This window comes from Monodon monoceros, unplaced genomic scaffold (genome assembly GCF_005190385.1).
Source record: "Monodon monoceros isolate NGI ecotype Baffin Bay Population unplaced genomic scaffold, NGI_Narwhal_1 Super_Scaffold_13, whole genome shotgun sequence".
Taxonomy (NCBI): domain Eukaryota; kingdom Metazoa; phylum Chordata; class Mammalia; order Artiodactyla; family Monodontidae; genus Monodon; species Monodon monoceros.
In genome coordinates this window covers 29,979,998-29,999,268 of record NW_021703769.1, presented here as the reverse complement: position 1 = coordinate 29,999,268, position 19,271 = coordinate 29,979,998, and the positions used below count along the sequence as shown (strand labels likewise).

At 43.8% G+C, this 19,271-nt stretch overlaps 1 protein-coding gene across 2 annotated transcripts in view; it reads right to left on the bottom strand.

Moving 5' to 3' along the window:
* The window catches only part of PANK2 (pantothenate kinase 2), a 28,160-nt gene extending 16,569 nt beyond the window's left edge, over positions 1–11,591 (bottom strand). The window contains exon 1 of one of the 2 annotated variants that reach the window (XM_029219671.1): positions 10,971–11,591. In XM_029219671.1, the coding sequence (XP_029075504.1) occupies positions 10,971–11,235 (265 nt within the window). In that variant the 5' untranslated portion in view covers positions 11,236–11,591. The remainder of the gene's footprint in view (positions 1–10,970) is intronic. The other variant, XM_029219673.1, reaches the window with a different exon arrangement.
* Positions 11,592–19,271: the final 7,680 nt, after the last annotated feature.

The window sequence follows — 19,271 nt, the reverse complement described above, 5'->3', positions numbered from 1 at the left end:
ACTGGTTAAATCTAAACAAGGTCTGTGAGCTGTATCAATGTTAATTTCCTAGTTGGGGGTTGTGGGACAAGCTTTCAAAACCAAAAAGAGCGGGGCAGGGGGTGGGGCGCAGGGGGGGGCGACACACCAATATACTTAACATAGGTGACTCTCAAAAACAGGCTGAGTGAAAAAAGCTTGGCACAAAAGGCTACATACTATATGAGTCCATTATATGCAACTCTAGAAAATGCAAGCTAATCATTTCTGTATCTGATAGCAGATCACTGGCTGGGGGAGTGAGAGAGGGAAGGACTATACAGGGGCAGGAGAAAACTTTCTGTAATAACCCAAATCTTAATTGTTGGGGGCAAGAGGGGAGCTTCATGGGTGTATATATCTGTCAAAATGTATGGAACTATACACTTTAAATGGATATATTTTATTGTATGTAAATTGTATCCAATAAAGACACTTTTATAATAGAAAAAAAGGAGAAATATTTATTTCCAAAATAAAGCTCCACAGATACATTTAATAACAAAATGGGCACAGAAAAAACAAATGGAAAATAAAACTAAGAAACTCTCCCAAAATGCCTCTTGAGTATGAAAGAAAGGTAGATATATAGAACACAGAACCAGAAAGTCCAACATCTGTGTTATATGAGTTCTAGAAATTTTCTGGGGGAGATAGGGGAAGACAGGAATAATTGGCTTGAAATAAAATTAATAAGTGTAGAAAGGGGAGATGTATAGTCACATCCTATTGAAATTTCAGGAAATCCCTAAAAACTCCCAAAGGAAAAAAGTGAATTCCTACAAAGATACATAAATCACATAAAGGTAAAATTAGACTTTTCATCAGTAACACAGATGCTAGAAGACAATAGCGCACTGGCAAAGTTATAAGGAAAACAATTTGAAACTCATATCCAGCCAAATCAGCTTTCAAATGGGAGTGCAAGAGAAAGACATTTCTACACATGAAAGAGCTCAACATTTACTATTCAAAGACCTTCTCTGACATAATTAGTAGATGCACTCCAATATAATTTTTTAAAGCACCCAAGAAGATATGAGCTATATAAACAATGATAAGCACAGGAAGCAATACACGCTGACTTTTAGGAAAATAAGCAATCTGCAACTAAAATACTTACATGATTTCAACATAGGAAGTCGAAGAGGGAAGAGAAAGGAGAGGGAAGTCAAAGCAAGCAGCAGCTCTGTCTCATTGGGGAACGGAAGATAAAGATTCTGATTATTTCTAAACAAGAATAAAGAAGTGATGGTTTAAATGCATTAAAAATTTACAGGTTGGGGTTCCCTGGTGGCGCAGTAGTTAAGAATCCACCTGCCAATGCAGGGGACATGGGTTCGAGCCCTGGTCCAGGAAGATCCCACATGCTGCGGAGCAACTAAGCCCGTGCACCACAACTACTGAGCCTGTGGTCTAGAGCCCGCGAGCCACAACTACTGAGCCCGTGTGCCACAACTACTGAAGCCCACGTGCCTAGAGCACATGCTGTGCAACAAGTCACCACAATGAGAAGGCCGCACACCACAATGAAGAGTAGCCCCCGCTCGCTGCCACTAGAGAAAGCCCGTGCAGCTACGAAGATCCAGCACAGCCAAAAATAAATTTAAATAAATAAATTTTTAAAAAAATTTACAGGCAACTCCAAAAAAAGAGAAAATGAACATATGACCTTCAAACAACCAGGGGGAAAAAATCAGTTCAAAAACAAAGAGGAGGGCTTCCCTGGTGGCGCAGTGGTTTAGAGTCCGCCTGCCGATGCAGGGGACACGGGTTCGTGCCCCGGTCTGGGAAGATCCCACATGCCGCGGAGCGGCTGGGCCAGTGAGCCATGGCCGCTGAGCCTGCGCGTCCGGAGCCTGTGCTCCGCAACGGGAGAGGCCACAGGAGTGACAGGCCCGCGTACTGGAAAACAAAAAAACAAAGAGGAAAAAAAGTATAGTAAATACAAAACAAAAAATGACAGGAATGAATGCAAACATATCAGTAATCACAGACACGTCAAATTTCTCTTCCAGACTGAAGAGAAAATTCAGCTATATGCTTATATAAAAAGATACATCTAAAACAAGATAATACAAGTAGACTGAAGGTAAATAAACGGTAAAACACCCACAACAGAGTCCCATCATAAAGGGGAGCTGGATTCTTTAAGATGAAAACGGCATTCAGTCAAAAATGAATAAATCAAAATCTTAAGCACCTCACTGGAGACTGACAAAACAGTTGACTTACATTTAGGAAACATGATATAGTAAAAGTCAAGCCTTATGTTTCAAGACCAATACTGCATTTATCAAGGGCTTACATTATAAGAGGTGCCCCTCCAAACAGTGATCTACCATCCCTAAGCTCGCTCACAATTACTGGGTTGGCCAAAAAGTTCATTCAGGTTTCTGTAACATCTTACAAGAACCCGAACGAACTTTTTGGCCAACCCAATATATATTCACTGACTAAATCGGTGAGTAGTCACTGTCACCATGCTTTGCCACATTTATATAGTTGAATTTGGGTAAGCAAAACAAATGCCTGGACAATGTTACTCCACTTTATTAAGCAAATGTTAACAGAAAGCAAACACAATACTAGCAGACTGAAAAGAATTCAAACAAACAAAAAGCATTATAAGAGGACAAAAAGAAATTATGTCATGTGCATATAAAACTATAATTGATATGATCCTGACATATGCTTCAAAAAATATTAAAAACAAGGAGAAACGGACAAATCTACAAATCAGCAGAACCTCAAATTCCAAAGAACAAAACCAAACCACATTCACTTTCCACAATACCTCAAAATAAGAAATTAATCCAACAGACACAAGGAAATAAGTCTATCCACCTGGAAATCTTCAAACTCATTTCTATTAACTCTGAAACTGAAGATGAGATCAAAACAATTTATTTTTTAATGAATGACAATGAGAACACTATATAGCAAAAGGAATAGGATGTCTACCCAAGGTGGGACTCAAAGGGAACTTCTAGCCTTAAATGTTTATCAAATGTATTCATAAAGAAGGAAGCCTGAATAAAAGGGAATGTCACATACAATTTGAAATGCTAGAAAAATAAAGCAGACCCAAAATAAGCAGAAGGAAGTTATTAAAGATGAAAGCAAGATGTAAATGAAATTAGAAAAACATCATCATGAACAAAGCCACAAGCTGATCAGTAAAATCAAGCTTTGAAAAAGCCATTAAAACAGACAAATTTCTGGTAAGTGTATCTAAGAAAAAGGAAGATGTAACTTTTCTCAAAAAAAAAAAAGATCAAAGAAGATGAACGTACACGACCAGAAACTACAAATAAGCCAATTTACAACTTTGTAACAGTGAATTTAAAATGTACACTAAACAGAGGGTTAGCTAGAAAATAAAAAAGTGGCTCAAAATGAGGTAAAAAACACAAATCAAAAGCACTGAAAATTTTTAAAAAGAGGTCAAAGACCTACCACCCAAACAACAACAAATAAGCACCAGGCCCTAATGGTTTCCAGGCAAACCATTAAGAGCTTCTAGGGCATAAAAAAATCTAGAAAGATTCCCAAGTCATTCTAACTTCATATCAAAAGTAGAAAAGAAGTGTCTCACAAAACAAATGCAAAAATATTAAATTATTAAACAACAGAATCCAGTTGTGCAATAAAAATAATACACCATGGCCAACAGGGATTCTTTGGAACGCAAGGATGGTTTTCACATTAAAACTCCAATTAAGGAGGTTTGCTTACATTAGTTCACTGAAGGAGAAAAACCATGATTATCTCAATACACTCCAAAAAATAAAAATTAAGAGAATTAAGCCAACAAAATAAAAAAATTTTTTTAATAACTGGACACACCAAAAAAGAATACAAATACCAATAGCTTTTCCTATGTTATAAGCAAAATCCAGCAAGAAAATGACGTGAAAAAAATGTCATGCATAACAAAAACCATAAAGTATTTATAAATAAATCTAATACTAAATATCCATGATTGCTATTAAAATGGTGTACTGAAAGACATAATAGTGGGAAGATATATCATGTTCCAGGAAGGAAAACTAAATACTATTGAAGTGTCAATTCTCCCCCAAATTAATCTAACAATGTCAATGCAATTCTAAAAAGAACACTGTAGCTGACTCCCCAACAACTATTCCACCTCAGTCAGAATGAGAGCCCTGATTTTTTTTTTTTTTTAAACACCAAGAAACTCCATTTCCAGTGATGAGGGACTAACTCAACCTGGCGTGAGTCATGAAGTCTGGCCCTGACTGGAAGAATAAAAAGTTTCTTCACTAATGCAATCAACAGTGCTGGATATGACTGAAGTAAGGAGATTCAATTCCTATTTTCCTACTAACAGCGCCATTCTTTTAACCATCAACTTTAAGATGATGCCAACCTTGTGGAGAGCAAAGAAGAGACACAGCACTCTACCAACAAATATATCTAATCAACAGGATTGGAATCTGAAGTTTTGGACATATCTAAGACCAATGGAAGACTGTAATGCTTAAAACAAATTAAGCCTTACTCCCCTTTCCATAGATTAAAAAGTTGAAACATTAGTTTATGGCTATTATGTTTTAAATGTGCATCTATTAACAGCCAAGCACTTTACTGCACGAGTTTATTTAATGTTTACAATAACCATGCATGGTAATCACCCCACTTTACAGATTAAGAAACTGAAGTGCAGGGACTTCCCTGGTGGTCCAGGGACTAAGGCTCCGCATTCCCAACGCCGGGGGCCCAGGTTCGATCCCTGGTCAGGAAATTAGATCCCACATGCCGCAACTAAGAGTTTGCATGCCGCAACTAAAGATCCCACAAGCCACAACTAAAAAAAAAAAAAGATACCGCATGCCGCAACTAAGACCTGGCACAGCCAAATAAATAAATAATTTTTTTTTTAAAAAAAGAATGAAAGAGGGCTTCCCTGGTGGCGCAGTGGTTGAGAGTCCGCCTGCCGATGCAGGGGACACGGGTTCGTGCCCCGGTCCGGGAAGATTCCACATGCCGCGGAGCGGCTGGACCCATGAGCCATGGCCGCTGAGCCTGCACGTCTGGAGCCTGTGCTCCGCAACGGGAGAGGCCACAACAGTGAGAGGCCCGCATACCGCAAAAAGAAAAAAAAAAAAGAATTAAAGAAAAAGAAACTTAAGTGCAAAAGAGCCCAAGGTCACAGTCAAGAAAAGGCAGAAGTGGGACTCAAACTCAGATTTCCTAAGTCCTTTTAAAAGTATCTTTTGGGCTTCCCTGGTGGCGCAGTGGTTGAGAGTCTGCCTGCCGATGCAGGGGATACGGGTTCATGCCCCGGTCCAGGAAGATCCCACATGCCGCGGAGCGGCTGGGCCCGTGAGCCATGGCTGCTGAGCCTGCGCGTCCGGAGCCTGTGCTCTGCAACGGGAGAGGCCACAACAGCGAGAGGCCCGCGTACCGCAAAAAAAAAATAAATAAATAAATAAAAATAAAAGTATCTTTTAACCAGTATCTATACAAACTTAACAGCACAAAATACATATTCTTGGGTTAAATATTTTTTTAAGTAAAAGTAGTTTAATAAAATTTACATACCTTAAATAAAGAGGACCAACAATATATAAGGAAAAATAAGGAGCCTAAGGCTGAAAGAGTAAATAGCCTTATTATATCCTTTAGTAGCTTCTGGATTTTTTCGTTAATCAAACATTTACATATCCAAGATCTGAGAGACAATGAAAGACATGGGAGGTCCATTAGATGCATGCTCTCTGATAATATCTCAGGCCATACAATTCTGTTATTTCTAAACATTCAGCCTATCAAAGGGCGTTTAGATTCCTATCAATAACTGACAGACTGCCCCATATACTATGACATGATGACTACTAGAATAAGCCTTCCAATTCTTATTCAAAATACTATGTGTGGCACTTCCCTGGTGGCGCAGTGTTAAGAATCCGCCCGCCAATAGAGGGGACACAGGTTCGAACCCTGGTCCGGTAAGACCCCACATGCCGTGGAGCAACTAAGCCTGTGCACCACAACTACTGAGCCTGCGCTCTTACCCCGCGTGCCACAACTACTGAAGCCCGTGCTCAGCAACAAAAGAAACCACCGCAATGAGAAGCCCGTGCACCACAACGAAGAGTAGCCCCCACTCACCGCAACTAGAGAAAGCCTGCGCACAGCAACAAAGACCCAATGCAGCCAAAATAAATAAATTAAAAAAAAACCACTATGTGTTTCTGGCAGGAAAAGTCATGGAAAGTCAAGGAACTTTTGCTATGCCCTCACATTCCTATCTCACTAATAGAAGGCCTATTTTATCACTTCTGATTAGTGAGTCTTTCCATTAATTTTCACAGATATTTTAGTCTGTTTTCAGCCTTCAGCATATTTCCTGATATATTTCCTCTAAGGTACTCCACCTAGACAATGTACACTTGACTTAGGACACATTTCTAGAAAGAATTTAAATTTCCCTCACAGATTTATGTAAAATCATCAATAGCACACTGTCTCATAATAGGTCTCAACAACTGAAATGCTTTCCAATGAGAAATATATGGTTTATAAAAGTGTACTCAATTTTCCAACATTATGAATTGTATCTTTACACCAGACCACATGTGGTTAAAATACTGCAAACTCAAATCCCTAGACTGGTCTAGGCAGCGATCTTTGGCCTCATATTAAAAGACAGACCTCGGGACTTCCCTGGTGGTCCAGTGGTTAAGACTCTGAGCTCCCAGTGCAGAGGGTCCGGGCTCAATCCCTGGTCAGGGAACTAGATCCCACGTGCCACAACTAAAAAGTCCGCATGCCGCAACTAAAAAGATCCTGCTCGCACGTGACACCAAAGACCCCGCGTGCTGCAACTAAGAAAGACCCAGTGCAGCCAAATAAATAAATAAATACTTTTTAAAAGACAGACCTCAATAAATATTCCCAAAATAGTTTAACTCAGGGACCAGATACTTATAAAATACTACCTACTATAAAACCAGCAGACTCAATAATAAATTTTACATCCAAGAAATATAAAGAGGGCTTCCCTGGTGGCGCAGTGGTTAAGGATCCGCCTGCCAATGCAGGGGACACAGGTGTGAGCCCTGGTCCTGGAAGATCCCACATGCCGCAGAGCAACTAAGCCCATGCGCTACAACTACTGAGCCCGCGTGCTGCAACCACTGAAGCCTGCACGCCTAATGCCCATGTTCCGCAACAAGAGAAGCCACCACAGTGAGAATCCCACGCACCGCAACGAAAGAGTAGCCCCCACTCACCGCAACTAGAGGAAGCCCGCGCACAGCAACAAAGACCAAACACAGCCATAAATAAATAAATAAAATTTATTTTTTAAGAAAAGAAATATAAACATACAAAACTTAATATGCTACTAAAAACTGCAAGATAGCTTTCACTTTCAGAAAGCAAACTTTAAGCCATTATAAAGGGTTTTCATATCCTAGTCCACCTTGCTGACAAAAATTGAAAAAGAATATTAACTGAGAAAGAACAGTGCCTGAAGATAAAGATACCACAAATTATGAACCTGAAAAGCGCTCCCAAGGTTATAAATTTAAGCCCAAGGAACCTCACTGCTCTTTTAAATAACCAGACAAAACAGCTATTCTGCTATATGACTGCCTGATAAGGTATTCTCAAACAACCTACAGGCTATTATCTTGGTCCTTATCTCTCCTTTTAACATGTGTTTAAGCAAAATATTTTTAATACCATACATCCCCCTTGCTAATGGTCTCCTCAGATATACAGAAGGCAGTGATGCCAACACTCAACAGTCATACTATCTAAATGCACAATTCATACATGAGCCCCTAAAATAACATACTTAATTTTACAAGCTGCATAATATTATTTTTAGGTTATGCTTAATGCTTTATATTCATTATTCATCAAAGAAGAGGAGCCGTGTTTACTTTTATTTCATTTAGGTTTAAAGTTGATAAAACAATAGGTTAAAAGCACCCTCTCCTATTCTGTCCCTCAAAAATGGGCTACAAAGCAATAGAAATCTAACTTTTTTCTTGAGCTCCCAGTGGGCAGCCCTTCCTAATTCCCTAACTGAAGATGAAACACTGCACCTGATAAAAGGCAACCTCCCAGCACCAGTTCCATTCTGGCAACACTGATGCTGCCCCAAATACCAAGGAAAAGCTAACTATTTTCTAGATTAGTATTATCAAGCTACAAACAAAAGCTTTATTTTCTAGACTAATGGAGGTTAAGGAAATTCCATGATTGGCATGAGTCCAAAATCAGCATGTCCCCAAGCTTTCCCTGGAGTGCTAAAATATGCTTGGGAGTCACCTTCAAAGATCCAGCTCATCCCCCGGCACTGCCATGAAGCACTGTGATCCCAGAGTTCCCACACCTCCTGCACATCTGGGGCCCTAGATTAAAATGTATGTTTTCTTGTTACATGTTACATGCATGTAATGTTCTCTTGTTACGTTTGTAAAAACTGTACATTTTACTGTATGTAATAATCCCTCAATAAAATTTTAAAAATTAAAACACGTTTTTAGACCCCTCTGCAGATCTGAGGGTTGTTTTTTTTAATCACTCAGAAGAGTGATTCCATGTGAGAACCACTACTCTGAACTACATCACATGTACCTTCCAAGATGTGGAAAGTCAAGAAATGCCGGGTCTGAAGTCAGACACCTAGAATCAAAACACAGTTCCATTACTAACTCACTATATGCCCTTGGAGAAAGAGAAAATTTCACTGAGCCTGTTGCCTAATCTGGAAGCTGGGTATAACAAACACCCACCTCAGAGGATAACTGCAAGACTTAAATGTTTATAAAGTATTTGGCACAGTGTCTAACATGAACACGTAAGCATCATCGTTACCATCATTTTAAACCAATCTTTATTTGGTATTTCTCTCAGACCTATGAGACATACTCCAGCTAATCTAAAACTTTTGAAGAACTTCTTAGACACACATGCCTAGCCTCATCCCTAATGACTATGATGTGTTAAGTCTGAGGTGGGGACAGGTTTGGGAATCACACTGCTCTAGGGAACGTGTGTGGCAGAACATGACTATAATCAGGGCCCACAATTCCTAAGATAAACTGAACAGCTCCAGTCTCCTACCTTAAGATAAGTAGTGTAATGATATCAGAATGAGGTTTCCTAACAAAAGAAAGGTGGCACCAACCCAACTCTCCCAATAAAAAATACAAAGATTAAATCTTTATTGAATTCCCTCAAAGTTAAGACCAAAGTATATTCTTTGGTCAATACACAATCAATACACTGCCTCTCCAACAGGTATACCCCTGGACAGTACAGAAAGAACAAATGGAAAGAAAACAATACCTTATTTATTTCTTTAGTTCTCATTATCTAAGAGATAGCTTTTCATGACTTTTATAAGGACTAATGAGTTTATTAAAGCTCTTAGAAGAGTACATGAAAAAAAATTTTTAAGAGTGCCTGACTGGTGGCAAACACCGAAATTACAATACTTAGAATCTTCATGGCCAGTGGTCACGAAGAGCTGGCTACATGGCTGTGATTCTTTTTACTGAATCTCTGGAATTTACATCCATCTCTAATGAGGCAGTACAAAACCACGAAGGAACTAATGTTTTGCATTTCTTAAAAATCAGGTGCTTCTCAAAACAGGAACCAGGCTCTAAAAACGGTATAGGTTGAGAGCAGATCATCTCTTTTCCCATTCTCTTTCAAGAACATAGGAAAAGACAAAAGAATTAAAACTCTCAAACTTTTCACAGCAAAATAGGGGTGTATTTAATATTTAATCATCCAAATCATATAAAAGTAAAGCAACTGGGTTGTTGGGCTGAGGTACAAGACTATCCAATAAAGACCTCACACCCGGGGGGGTGGGGGTGGGGGTTGTGATGAATTGGGCGATTGGGATTGACATGTATACACTGATGTGTATAAAACTGATGACCAATAAGGACCTGCTGTATAAAAAAATAAAGTAAAAAATAATAATAATTTTTAAAAAAACGACCTCACACTCATCCTGCCACTTTCTTACTCTCATAATCTACATTTAAAACAAGCTGATTTCCTGAAATAGGAATCTGGCAACGACAAGAAAAAATATATATAGCCACATGTAAAATGTTATTATATCGTAAAACTCATATTAGAGTATCAAGGCAGTGGATACTTTCAAGAGTTGCAATGGCTGTTTGAAGGAGGACCCAAACTGAAGACCTGTAAAGAGAAGAAAATATCTGGACTAGATCACAATGCAGAAAATAAAACCTGATAATAAAACCGATTCTCTGGGAAGAGCATGTGCAACCGCCAAGGCGAGAAGTCGTTTTCCCTCAAAAGAGAAAGGCTTAATGCCCAGAATGCTACAGTACTGAATCGTGAGTATCAGTAAAGAGATGGAAAGAAAATAGAGGCGATAATCTGGGTGAGACAAGACCCGAATTCTCATGGGAAGAAAAGCAGACAAAGCTTAGTATACACAACACGGAATCCAGTTTTAGGCTTGCAGCAACTCAACCATTTTCCTTGAGCCCAAAATCTCCAGGTAAAAAGGATGCAACGTCTTGCAGCTCTGGAAATCCACGGAAGACAGACACTGGGGATTCAAACGACTTGAGGGGGGAGGAGAGGTGGTGAAAATGGGTCAAAAGAAGTCTTCCCGAGGAAAAAAATAATGCGATTCTCGGCCGAAGAATGCACAAGGAACTAAGAACCGGGAGGGAGAAAAGGTCCTGGGTACGGACGCTACACTCGGACAACCGAGAAGCAGACGCGCGAGGCCGGACGGGGCCGAACACGCAGCCTCCGGCGTTGGGGGACCCGAGGCCTCCAGCCAGATGTCAGCCCAGCACCAACCTGGGACCACCGAGCGGGGGCACTGTCTCCGCGCGGGAAAAACGGCGACCGGGCCGGAAGGGGGCAGGGCGAAACGCTAGGGCGGCCCGCCGGGCACTTACGCGGCCGCTTCTTCCTGAGGCTTTCGACGCGCTGACGGGAGGCCGACGTAGCGCCGCTGTAAGAGCCGGGCCGGTCCCGCCTTACGCCCTCCGCCGAAGCCGAGGCCCCGACGGCGGGAGCCGACGCGCTGTTCGCCCGGCGCCGCAGTGGCTCCCGCCGCCGCCCATCGGGGCCGCCGGGCGCCGGCTCCCGGACCGACGAGGCGGAGGTGGCGGCGACCCCCCAGTGGCGCTCCATGGGCGCGCCGAGCCGGCCCGCTCCCATCCGCAGGAGGAACCGCTGCCGACCGAGCCAGCCCCCAACGCCAGTGCCCTCGTCGCCTCCTCCGCGGCAATCCAGCCAGAGCAGAAGAACACCCTCAGCAGGCCGCCTCTTCCGTTGCGCCAACACGCAGCAAGCCAATCCAAACAAGCTGGGGGCGGCCCGAAGGCCTCTTGTCCAATCGGCTGCCTGATTCGAGGCGGATCGACCGCGCCTCCGCCCAATGAAAGGCTCGGGGCGGGGCGGAGGACGGCAAGGGAGGGGATCCGGGCTGGGCAGAGGAGAAGGCGGTGTTGCTGAACACAGAGTGATGGCGGCGCCGTCCAATAGGCGCGTTGGTGGAGGGGTCTGCGCCCCCTTCCACCGGGGTGCACAGGTAGGCGCTCCAGGCCCCAGAACTCTCCCGGGAGCCGCCTCGCGCCCCCGAGCCCCGCCGTGCTGCTGCGTCTCGTCGTCTCCCGGCTTGCGCCCTTCTCCAGCCCAGCGGTGTGCCGCAGGGTCTGGTCGCCAGTCGTTGGCAAACAGAAGGGCTTGAACCGCGGCTGAATTTAGCCTTTGTCCCTCGACCTGATTCCACTGCTGCCGTCAAGGCCACCAGTCCTCCGCGCTCTGTTTGACCGCCACCCCCTTCCCCAGCACTGCCACTGGCGTGTTTAGGCTAAGCCCCCTTCATTCCTCCTGCGTTAGAGAGATGTTCCCAGTACGAGAATTAATGAAAGGACTGGGGTTGGTCTCCATGGCAACTGGAAGAAAGAGGTGGGTTATAAATCCTTTGCCACCCTCCTGTAGTGAAGGAGGGGGGTGTGGGAGCCAGGAAGTAGGGTTGGCTCTTGGAAGGAGAGTCTGGACCCCCTTTCTTTGTGGTGCAGTGGAGGACATAGAAGGATTTGGTGGCCGCCTCAGGGCCTGGGTTGTTGGGGATTTGGTCTGATTGGTTTTTTGTTTTTTAAATCATTGGTTTTTTGTTTTTTAAATCATTTTATCACCTTTTTGGGGGTGAGAACATGGTCACCTCCAGCCCTGAGATACTGACCAAAGGTCCATCCAAGCGTCTCTTCTCCCATAGGTTGCCCATGCCTGGAATGACCCATGGCTCTGTACCCCCAAGGCACTCCCTCATTCGGTCAAGTTGAACGGGATTGTGGGTTTATCTTGCTAGCAGATTATTTCATAAGTGCCTCCCCTGAGAGACTGTAATGCCCCTTATGTTCTTCATCTTTCCTGTAATGACTGCTAGTAGCAGGCTGAACAAGAAATATAAGCTTCTCTCTTGCTTATTGAATAGAATTGCCATGCTCACTCAAGACTAGCTCCCTGGGACTTCCCTGGTGGCACAGTGGTTAGGAATCCACCTGCCAATGCAGGGCACACAGGTTCGATGCCTGGTCCGGGAAGATGCCACATGTCGTGGAGCAACTCAGCTTGTGTGCCACAACTACTGAGCCTGCGCTCAGTGGCCCGCGAGCCACAACTAGTGAAGCCCACACACCTAGAGCCCGTGCTCCGCAACAAGAGAAGCCACCGCACTGAGAAGCCCGCACACTGCACCGAAGAGTAGCCCCCTCTCAGCGCAACTAGAGAAAGCCCGTGTGCAGGAACGGTAGGATTAACTCTGGAAACCCTATTTCCTAACTCTGGAAATTCCGTCTCCTGCAGGAAGCCACCCCAGAGGGATCCTACAAAAACCAAGAAAACGTATAGCTACTCTTCTAAATCTCAGTGCCCAGCATTGCCTACGTTTCTGCCTCCCCCAGCAACAACAAAAAAAAAAACAGTTCTCCTTGACCTGAGGAAACTTCCATCCAGGTCTGTGAGCTGCAATAGATCATCCTGAAGAATCAAGAATCATCATCACCTGAGACTGCCAAGATGAATCCCAACATCAAAACAACACTTGAGGGCTTCCCTGATGACGCAGTGGTTGAGAGTCCGCCTGCCTGATGCAGGGGATACAGGTTCGTGCCCCGGTCCGGGAAGATCCCACATGCCGCGGAGCGGCTAGGCCCGTGAGCCATGGCCACTGAGCCTGCGCGTCCGGAGCCTGTGCCCCGCAACGGGAGAGGCCACAACAGTGAGAGGCCCGCGTACCGAAAAAAAAAAAAAACACTTGAAGCGTGTGTACCTTTTCTTTCTTTACTGTGTATAGTGTCTTTTATCTTTTTAAAATTTATTTATTTATTTATTTATTTTCGGCTCCGTTGGGTCTTCGTTGCTGCACGCGGGCTTTCTCTAGTTGCGGCAAGCGGGGTCTACTCTTCGTCGCAGTGCACGGGCTTCTCAGTGTGGTGGCTTCTCTTGTTGCAGAGCACAGGCTCTAGGTGCGCGGGCTTCAGGAGTTGTGGCTCGCGGGCTCTAGAGTGCAGGCTCAGTAGTTGTGGCACACGGGCTTAGTTGCTCCACGGCATATGGGATCTTCCCAGAGCGGGGCTCGAACCCGTGTCCCCTGCATTGGCAGGTGGATTCTTAACAATTGCACCACCAGGGAAGCTCAGAAAATAAATTTTTTAAGAGAAAAATGTATCATGGATTTACACTAATTTCCATTCATTTTTAAGGTTACAGAGTTTTTACTTAGCTTCTTTTATCTTACCTGAAAATCTAAGGACTTCACAACATTCACTACTTATTTGCTTTATCATTAAATATATAGATAATAGTTTCAGAATAAAAATATCAGTATTACCAATGATGTGATTATTAAACACTGTTTAAAATTTTTCTGTGGTTCTTTTTGTCCTTAGGATACATTGCACTAGGGATGAAAAATCAAATTGTGCTTTAAAGTCATTTGAAATAATTTCTTTCTGTGTAGTTCAGCCAACAACTCAATACAGAATTGAGTCCATTTTTTTTCCATTTTGATTCAATTTTTAGAGATTTAAATTTTTTCTTGCTTTTTCTAATGAAAGAAGCTACCATGTTGTGTGCTGCCCTATGAAGCAACCCATGTGGCAAGGGACTGAAGGCAGCCTCTGGCCAACAGCCAACAAGGAAGTGCAGCCCGCAGAGCAACAATTCAATGAGGAACTGAGACTTCCCTGGTTGTGCAGTGGTTAAGACTCTGCACTCCCAATGCAGGGGGCCCAGGTTCAATCCCTGGTCAGGGAACTAGATCCCACATGCCACAACGAAGAGCCCGCATGCTGCACTAAAGATCCCGCACGCGGCAATGAAGATCCCACGTGCCGCAACTAAGACCTGGCAAAGCCAAATAAATTAAAAAAAAAAAAAAAGGAACTAAATCCTGCAAGAACCATGTGAGTGAGCTTGGAAGTGAATCCTCCCCAAACTGCAGCCCTGGCCAACACCTTGATTGCAGCCTTGTGAGAGACCCTGAGCCAGAGGACGCAGCAAACCTGCACGTGAAATCTTAACCCACAGAAACTGAGATACTAAATGTGTTGTTTTAAGCTATTAAGTTTTGGAATAATTTCTCATGCAGCATTAGTTAATGGGTCACCTCCATAGGGGCTGTGTTATATATACTCTTAACTGTTGGATGACTGCAGGGAAAGTAGAATGCTGATTAATCAGTTAATGATGAGGTCAACTGATGAGATCAGTTGACCAATGGTCTTGAGTAGAATTGTGTGGGGCTCTGGCTTTGCCCTGTTCTCCATTTCATTAGTGATTGGGTGGCTCATCCTGCACATGTTGGGGAAAAATCCAGAGCCAGAGGGTCCTCAACCAACTGAAACAATGACCAAGTTGTTTGGATTGTTGCATGAACTAAATTCAATTCAACAAAGACCCATTAAGCTTGGCAACAATAGTTTGTGGAGCAATACAGGGGGCTGTAGAGAAGGCCCTGCACCCCACTGCTATGAAATGGACCTCAGAGAGCATCCCCAGCCCCAGGCCAAGGATGGGATTAAGTCAGGGCTATCAAATGGCACAGAAGTACATAGAGAGAGGCAAGGAATGATGTCTATCAACCCCCCTAAAAAGGAAACAGGATTGCAAGGGATTAAAGGACATTATCAATTGTTGCTCTTTCTCTTTAGTCAAAAAAGTCTCCTTAAAAATGCAGTGACTAGGGCTTCCCTGGTGGCGCAGTGGTTGAGAGTCCGCCTGCCAATGCAGGGGACACGGGTTCATGCCCCGGTCCGGGAAGATCCCACATGCCGCGGAGCGGCTAGGCCCGTGAGCCATGGCCACTGAGCCTGCGCGTCCGGAGCCTGTGCTCCGCAACGGGAGAGGCCACAACAGTGAGAGGCCCGCGTACCGCAAAAAAAAAAAATTTTTAATGCAGTGACTCAATGAGTCAGCACCCGCTTTTAACAAGATCCCCAAGAGGATTTGTATCTCTACTGAAGTTGGAGACACTCTGGGCTATATAACTCTGTATAGTTTGAAATTTTTTTTTAATTTCACTTTTTTATTGAAATATACTTGATTTACAATGTTGTGTTAATTTCTGCTGTACAGCAAAGTGACTCAGTTATACATACATTCTTTTTTATATTCTTTTTTATATTCTTTTCCATTATGGTTTATCCCAGGATATTGAATATAGTTCCCTGTGCTATCCAGTAGGACCTTGTTGTTTATCCATTCTATATGTAATAGTTTGCATCTACTAACCCCAAACTCCCAGTCCACCCCTCTGCCACCTGCCCTCCCCCTTGGAGGACAAGTCTATTCTCTTGAGTCTGTTTCATATATAGGTTCGTTTGTGCCCTATTTTAGATTCAACATATAAGTGATATCATATGGTATTTGTTCTTCTCCTTCTGATTTACTTTACTTAGTATGATAATCTCTAGTTGTGGTATTTTATTTATTCTTTTTTAAAATTTATTTTTTTTTTTGGCCTCGCTGTGCAGCTTTTGGGATCTCAGTTCCCTAACCAGGGACTGAACCCAGGCCGTGGCAGTGAAAGCCTGGGATCCTAACCACTTGACCACCAGGGAACTCCTGGTGGGATTTTAACTTTTTACAGCAAGCAGATATTCGTGTATCCTGTGTAATTAAAAGATGATTTAAAGAGACTAGATTATAAGGAAGGTGAAAATTCTGAAGGGAGACTGACCCCCTGGACTGGGACTCCTGGAAGGAAGGAGTCCACTGAACCAGGCCAGAAGGTGACATCCAGCCACATGTGGAGAACTGAGGAGCTTGTCTCTGAGTAGAGACTCCTGAAAGTGAAGGTGGGAGGAAAAAGGGGGAGGGGTCCTGAACAAGATCCCCAGATTGAAAGTTCTATTTACATTCACTGCAGGAGCCTCACTTCAAGCAGATATCTGGCCAGGGTAGATCCTTAGAACTGTGGGCTGAATAAAAGAAATGTTAAAGGACCTTAAGTTCTAGAAGTAATAATAGCAGAATTACTGGAAACGTGAGTCCATGGGCTCACAATTCTAAGGACATCGTCCTGATAGCAAGTAGTGAAAAAAGCAATTCTTTCAGCAGTTGCCACGGTTTCTCTCTTTCCCAATTCCTTTGGACAGACCTCCTGCAAGAAGCTGATTTCCAACTGCATGTGATAATGAAAGGATTTTTCTTTCTTCTTATGTTAAATACAAGCAAACTGATCAAATAGGAGACAGCATCTGACTGCTAGGAAATCAGCAATTCAGACAGTATGGCAGTGGCACTTGGGAATGGGGAAGGACAGAGGAGGGGAGGAAGCTGGTACAGCCAGTCCATGCCAAGGACACTCAAGGGCTGATGGGACTGAGCTCTGGAGGAGGAAGGATTTGACATCACCTGGTCCAGCCTCGTGGTTTATGGGTCCAGGAAGGAAAGGGACGCCAGGAGCTGGCTGTGGACCCAGGACTAGAACCCAGGGCTACTTCCCTTCTTCATCTTTCTCACCGTTCCCATTTTCTCTCCCCACCTCCACCTTTCTGGCTGCTGCCCACCCCGTCCCCCCAGGTCCCTTCTGTCTTTGAAGTACCCTTTTCAGCACGTATATTTTACTTCAATAAAAAGCTGTGGGGTTGAGGGGGTATTTTTCTTTTATTGCTGTTTTTATAGAAACAGCATTGAGTAAGTAGAAGGAAGATATTCAGTGTAAGTTGTTTGTGTGGGGTTTTTTTTATTATTTTTGGCTGTGTTGAGTCTTCATTGCTGCACTCAGCCTTTCTCTAGTTGCGGCGAGTGGGGACTACTCTTTGTTGCAGTGCGTGGGCTTCTCATTGCGGTGGCTTCTCTTGTTGCGGAGCACGGGCTCGGCGCACGGGCTTCAGTAGCTGTGGCGTGTGGGCTTCCATAGTTGTGGCTTGTGGGCTCTAGAGCGCAGGCTCAGTAGTTGTGGCACATGGGCTTAGTTGCTCCCCAGCATGTGGGATCTTCCCGGACTAGGGCTCGAACCCACGTCCCCTGCATTGGCAGGTGGATTCTTAACCACTGCGCCACCAGGGAAGCCCCCAGTGTAAGTTTTTTAAATGCAGGCAGGAAGGTGAGAATTTACTCTGAAGAATTTGAGGTAAGCCATGAGAACTTAGGAAGGCTAATAAGTGAGATGGATCTATTCAAAAAAGCTTCCAAAAGGAGCTGGGCTTTAAGCCAGGCCTTAAAAAAACTTTAGTGGGTGCAGTAGCTAAGCCATGACTTGCAGCAGAGCCCTCTAGCTGTTGGTCTTATCCTTACAGGCAGCACCACTGACCCCAGGGAGGGATAGGGAGCTGGATGAAGCATGTATGTGCCCACTCCCATCCCATTCCGGCAGTGGAGACCCCTCGCAGAGCCCATATCCTTCCCTCTGAGAGACTGAATATACAAAAGGACAGTGGCCAGACCATATATGACAATAGAACTCTCTGCAGTAACCAGCCTGGAAAGCCAAACCACAGCCTCTGCAGCAGTCATCCAGAATGATCAGGTCTTGGTTAATGTGTGCCAGCTTCTTCCCAATCCCCAACCACCTCTTCCCTCTCTTCCATCTTGGGACCAACCAGAGAAAGCCAAATATGTTCCCCAACCAATCACATAAGGTGCCCCTCTTCTAGCTAGCCAGCCTCCAGTGTCCCAGGCAAACAACCTCCAATCACGGCACATGTGAAGCCTTCCCTTTCTTTTATTCACCACAGTGTTTTCCCAGTCCCTGCCTGCCTTTGATACCCTCCTGGCCAAATGCAAGTAACAGTGGCTGCTCTTACAAGCTCAGAATGAACAGCCTATGTTTGTTCTCATTTGGGTGACCTTGGTTTATCTCCATATCTCTAAAGCAATTCTGTACACAAACTGAACGTACTCATGAAACCAACACCCAAATCAAAGGTACCATGCCGACTTTCAATGCCGTAGATCAATTTTGCTTATTTCTGTACTTTTTGTATAAATAGAATCACCCAGTCAACACTTTTGTGTGTGTACTGACTTTTTTTTTTTTTTTTTTTTGCAGCACGCGGGCCTCTCACTGTTGTGGCCTCTCCCGTTGCGGAGCACAGGCTCCGGACGTGCAGGCTCAGCGGCCATGGCTCACGGGCCCAGCCGCTCTGCGGCATGTGGGATCTTCCCGGACCAGGGCACGAACCCATGTCCTCTGCATCAGCAGGCGGACTCTAAACCACTGCGCCACCAGGGAAGCCCTGTACTGACTTCTTTTTCTCAACATCATGTCTGTGCAATATATCCACATTGAGTGTAGCAATATTTTCATTCGTATTCATTGTTGTGCACTAGTATTCTACTGTATGACTTTACCCCAACTTATATATATATATATATATATATCCATCCATTCTACTGTGGATAGACCTTTGGGTTGATTCCAGTTTGGGGCTATTTTGAACAGTGCAGTTAGAAATATTCTTGCGCATATCTTGGTAGACATGAGCTCTTGTTTCTGTCATGTACATACCCAGGAGCGGAATTGCTGGGTCATAGGTTATGCATGTGTTCAGCTTTAGTAGATACTGCCTATTTTCCAACAGGGTTTTACTAACTTACATTACCCCTAAAGTTTGAGAGTTTCAGTTGCTCTATATTTCCATCAACATTTGATCTTGTCAGACACTTTCATTTTAGCCGTTCTGATAGGTGTCTTTGTAAATTTATACTTAATATTTTTCTCGTTCCCTAGAGGTTCTAAG